Source organism: Excalfactoria chinensis, chromosome 1 (genome assembly GCF_039878825.1).
Source record: "Excalfactoria chinensis isolate bCotChi1 chromosome 1, bCotChi1.hap2, whole genome shotgun sequence".
Lineage (NCBI taxonomy): Eukaryota > Metazoa > Chordata > Aves > Galliformes > Phasianidae > Excalfactoria > Excalfactoria chinensis.
The window spans coordinates 138,320,824-138,324,106 of NC_092825.1; the positions used below are offsets into that span (position 1 = coordinate 138,320,824).

General features: G+C 61.8%; 1 protein-coding gene across 1 annotated transcript; it reads left to right on the forward strand.

Annotated features, from left to right (window-relative positions):
- Positions 1-484: 484 nt before the first annotated feature.
- Positions 485-2,332, forward strand: SOX21 (SRY-box transcription factor 21). The gene has a single exon (XM_072342965.1). It carries the CDS (start codon positions 708-710, stop codon positions 1,548-1,550), a length of 843 nt encoding a protein of 280 aa, XP_072199066.1. The 5' UTR covers positions 485-707; the 3' UTR covers positions 1,551-2,332.
- Positions 2,333-3,283: the final 951 nt, after the last annotated feature.

The following is a 3,283-nucleotide window of genomic DNA, read 5'->3' on the forward strand; positions in this document are numbered from 1 at the left end:
GGATATAGCGCGGGGCGGCGCGGGGGCGTGCGTAGAGCTGAGCCGTACGGCGGGAGGAGGAGGAGGAGGAAGAAGAAGAAATAGAAGAAGAAGAAGAAGAAGAGGGGGCGGCGGCGGGCGCAGCGCCGGGCCGGGCGTTTCCTTGAGGGTCCCGCCCCCCGCCGCTCCCTCCCGCCCCGCCGCCCCTCCGAGCCGGCGGCCAAGAAAACCCAGAGAGACCTGGCGGCTCCCGGAGAAGGGGGAGCGCGGGCGGTGGAGCCGCGCGGCGGGAGGAGCGCCCCGCAGCCCGCCCGAAACTCGCCCGAGTTGGAGAGCGGCGGGTGGAGGAGGCCGCGGCGCCCGGCGGCGGCGAGTATGAGCGCGGGGCGGGCGGCCCGGCGCGGCCCCGCGGGCGGAGCGCGGCAGCTGTGAGCGCGGCGCCCCGGGGCCCCCCGCAGCGCCCGAGCCGCAGCCGCCGCCGGCCCCGCAACGCGCTCCGCGGGCGGCCATGGCTGCGGGCGGCCGCTGACCGCCGCCCCGTCGAGGACGAACCCTGGCCCGGCGGGCGGAGGCGCGGAGAGAGGCTCCGAGGCGGGTACCGGCACCCGTCCCGCCCGCAGCGCCCCGCGCCCGGAGCCGCCGAGATTGACTGGAGCGGAGCGGAGCGCGGCGCGGCCGCGGAGCCGGCCGAGGAGGAGGAGGAGGAGGAGTGCGGGCGGCGGGACACCATGTCCAAGCCGGTGGACCACGTCAAGAGACCGATGAACGCTTTCATGGTGTGGTCGAGGGCGCAGCGGCGGAAGATGGCCCAGGAGAACCCCAAGATGCACAACTCGGAGATCAGCAAGCGGCTGGGCGCCGAGTGGAAGCTGCTGAGCGAGGCGGAGAAGCGGCCCTTCATCGACGAGGCCAAGAGGCTGCGGGCCATGCACATGAAGGAGCACCCCGACTACAAGTACCGGCCGCGCCGCAAGCCCAAGACGCTGCTCAAGAAGGACAAGTTCGCCTTCCCCGTGCCCTACGGGCTGGGCGCCGTGGCCGAGCACGAGCCCCCGCACGGGCTGAAGGCGGCGGCGCTGCACGGCGGGTCTGCGGGCGGACTGGGGCCGGACTCGCTGCTGGGCAACCCCGAGAAGGCGGCCGCCGCCGCCGCCGCCGCCGCCGCTCGCGTCTTCTTCCCGCAGTCGGCCGCCGCCGCGGCCGCCGCCGCCGCCGCCGCCGCCGCGGGCGGCCCCTACTCGCTGCTGGACCTGGGCTCCAAGATGGCCGAGATCTCCTCGTCGTCGTCGGCGGGCTCGGCGCTGCCCTACGCCTCCTCGCTGGGCTACCCCGGCGCCGGCGGGGCGGGAGCCTTCCACGGGGCCGCCGCCGCCGCCGCGGCCGCCGCCGCCGCCGCCGGGGGGCACACGCACTCGCACCCGTCCCCCGGCAACCCGGGCTACATGATCCCCTGCAACTGCAGCGCCTGGCCCGGGCCCGGGCTGCAGCCTCCGCTGGCCTACATCCTCCTGCCGGGCATGGGCAAGCCCCAGCTGGACCCGTACCCCGCGGCCTACGCCGCCGCTCTATGACCCGCGTTGTGAGCCGCTGCCCCGGGGGGGGGGGGAAGCGGCGGGGCCGCCGCCGACCTGTTGCGCGTCGCCCCGCCCGCCTCGAGCTCGTGTGTGTGTTGTTGCATGCGGATAGCCGAGCTGAGAGGGAACGAGGGAAAAAAAAAAAGAGGGAAAAAAGAACAAAAAAAAAGAAAAAAAAAGAAAAAAAGAAAAAAAAGAACAAAAAAAAACCCCAAACCAACCCCCCCAGCCCCCCAAAAAAAAGCCAGCCTTCCCCTCTCCTTCCCCTTGCCGTCCGTCCCCACCGAAAAGTGCTTCCTCGGAGGGACGCGGGCTCGGGAAGGGCCGCTCGGGGATGCGGCGTTCCCCCGGGACGGTTCCCACGGGGGGAAGCGGCGGGGCGGTGCCGCTCAGCTCCGCGGGTGTGAGCCCGGGACTGTACATGTGTCAATGTCTGTGGCAACGTTAGGTCTCGGATCGGAAAGTCTGTCGCTTCCTTTGCCTACGGTCGAGTCGGTTTGAAGCTGAAGATAAAGGGAAAGAAAAAGAGAGAAAAAAAAAAGAAAAGAAAAAAAAAAAGTGATGGAATGCCTTTCAAAAGGGAATAAACATATTGCGGGACCGTTCGGGGATCGCGATATGATCTAAGGTTAAATCAGACTTTTTTGTCTGAGTGCTAATTATCTATTTATTATGTAGCTGAACTGAAGCAGAGCTTTGCTTTGACGGAAGAGTATTTCTCATTTAAAGAAACCCCGTCCCCGCCACCACGGAGTGTGTCACTGTGTCTCGGACAACCCCCCCCTCCCCCCTTCTCCCCTCTCCGACCCCCCTTATCCCGTTTAGGTGATTTTAGAGCGACCGCAATTCAATTGCAAATGACGATTTGAAACCGGAACACAAATTTTAAGAGGGGAATCCTCCATCGGTTTATAGAGTTTTGGTTTGTTTTGTTTTCTTGGTTTACTTTTGTAATGTGTATATTTTGACTAATGGTTGTGAATGAAGCTGGCTAACCTGTATTTAGTTTTCATTTTGGCTTTATGTAATATAAAAGTAAAAAAACGACGACGGAAAGAAAGAAAACAAAAGATTTTAAGTCTTGGTTTTTAACATTGACGTGTAAATGGTTTTTCTCGTGTGAGCTTCTAATTTAAAGTTAGACGTCTGAAACGATGATCTGTACATTAGATTCCGACTGCCACTCTGTTCATTTTTGAACAAAGAGTTTAAATAAAGCCTGAAGCAGGGAAAGGAGAACCCCTCTCGTTCTCGTTGCGTTCCTCGCAGCTCCCATCTCATCTCCCCTCCGCGCCGCCCCGGCTCTGAGGTGTACGGTGTCCTCAAGGCGCTCTTTGTTTCATCCTGAATAGATTTACGGGGGAATATCTAAATCGGGCCATTGTTATTCCGAGCCAAAAAAAAAGAGCGAGCAAGCAAACCCAAAAAGCAACAAACTAAACCCCGATTGATCACGGTTTGAAATCGTGAATAGGAAAGATGTAAAAGAGAAAAAAAATGTGTTATCTTTAAGAACCGAAACCTTCATGGACGGCAGGGAAAAGAGTTCACGGAGCGCGCTGAGCCCCGTGGCAGCGTTTAATAGGTTCCCAGTGGCACTGCTGGAGCGGGATGTGGCCGAGCGCTTGCTTCTGCTTGGCGTCACCCCGCTTTGCACCCCGTATCATTTGCCAGGCTGTATTTCGGATCCGTTCCCGCAGCGCGTTTCCAGGGCTTCCTCGTGGTGGCTA

What these genes read in the sequence shown, in the direction of transcription:
- SOX21 (XM_072342965.1), top strand. Translation starts at nt 708, where the DNA reads ATGTCCAAGCCGGTGGACCACGTCAAGAGACCGATGAACGCTTTCATG.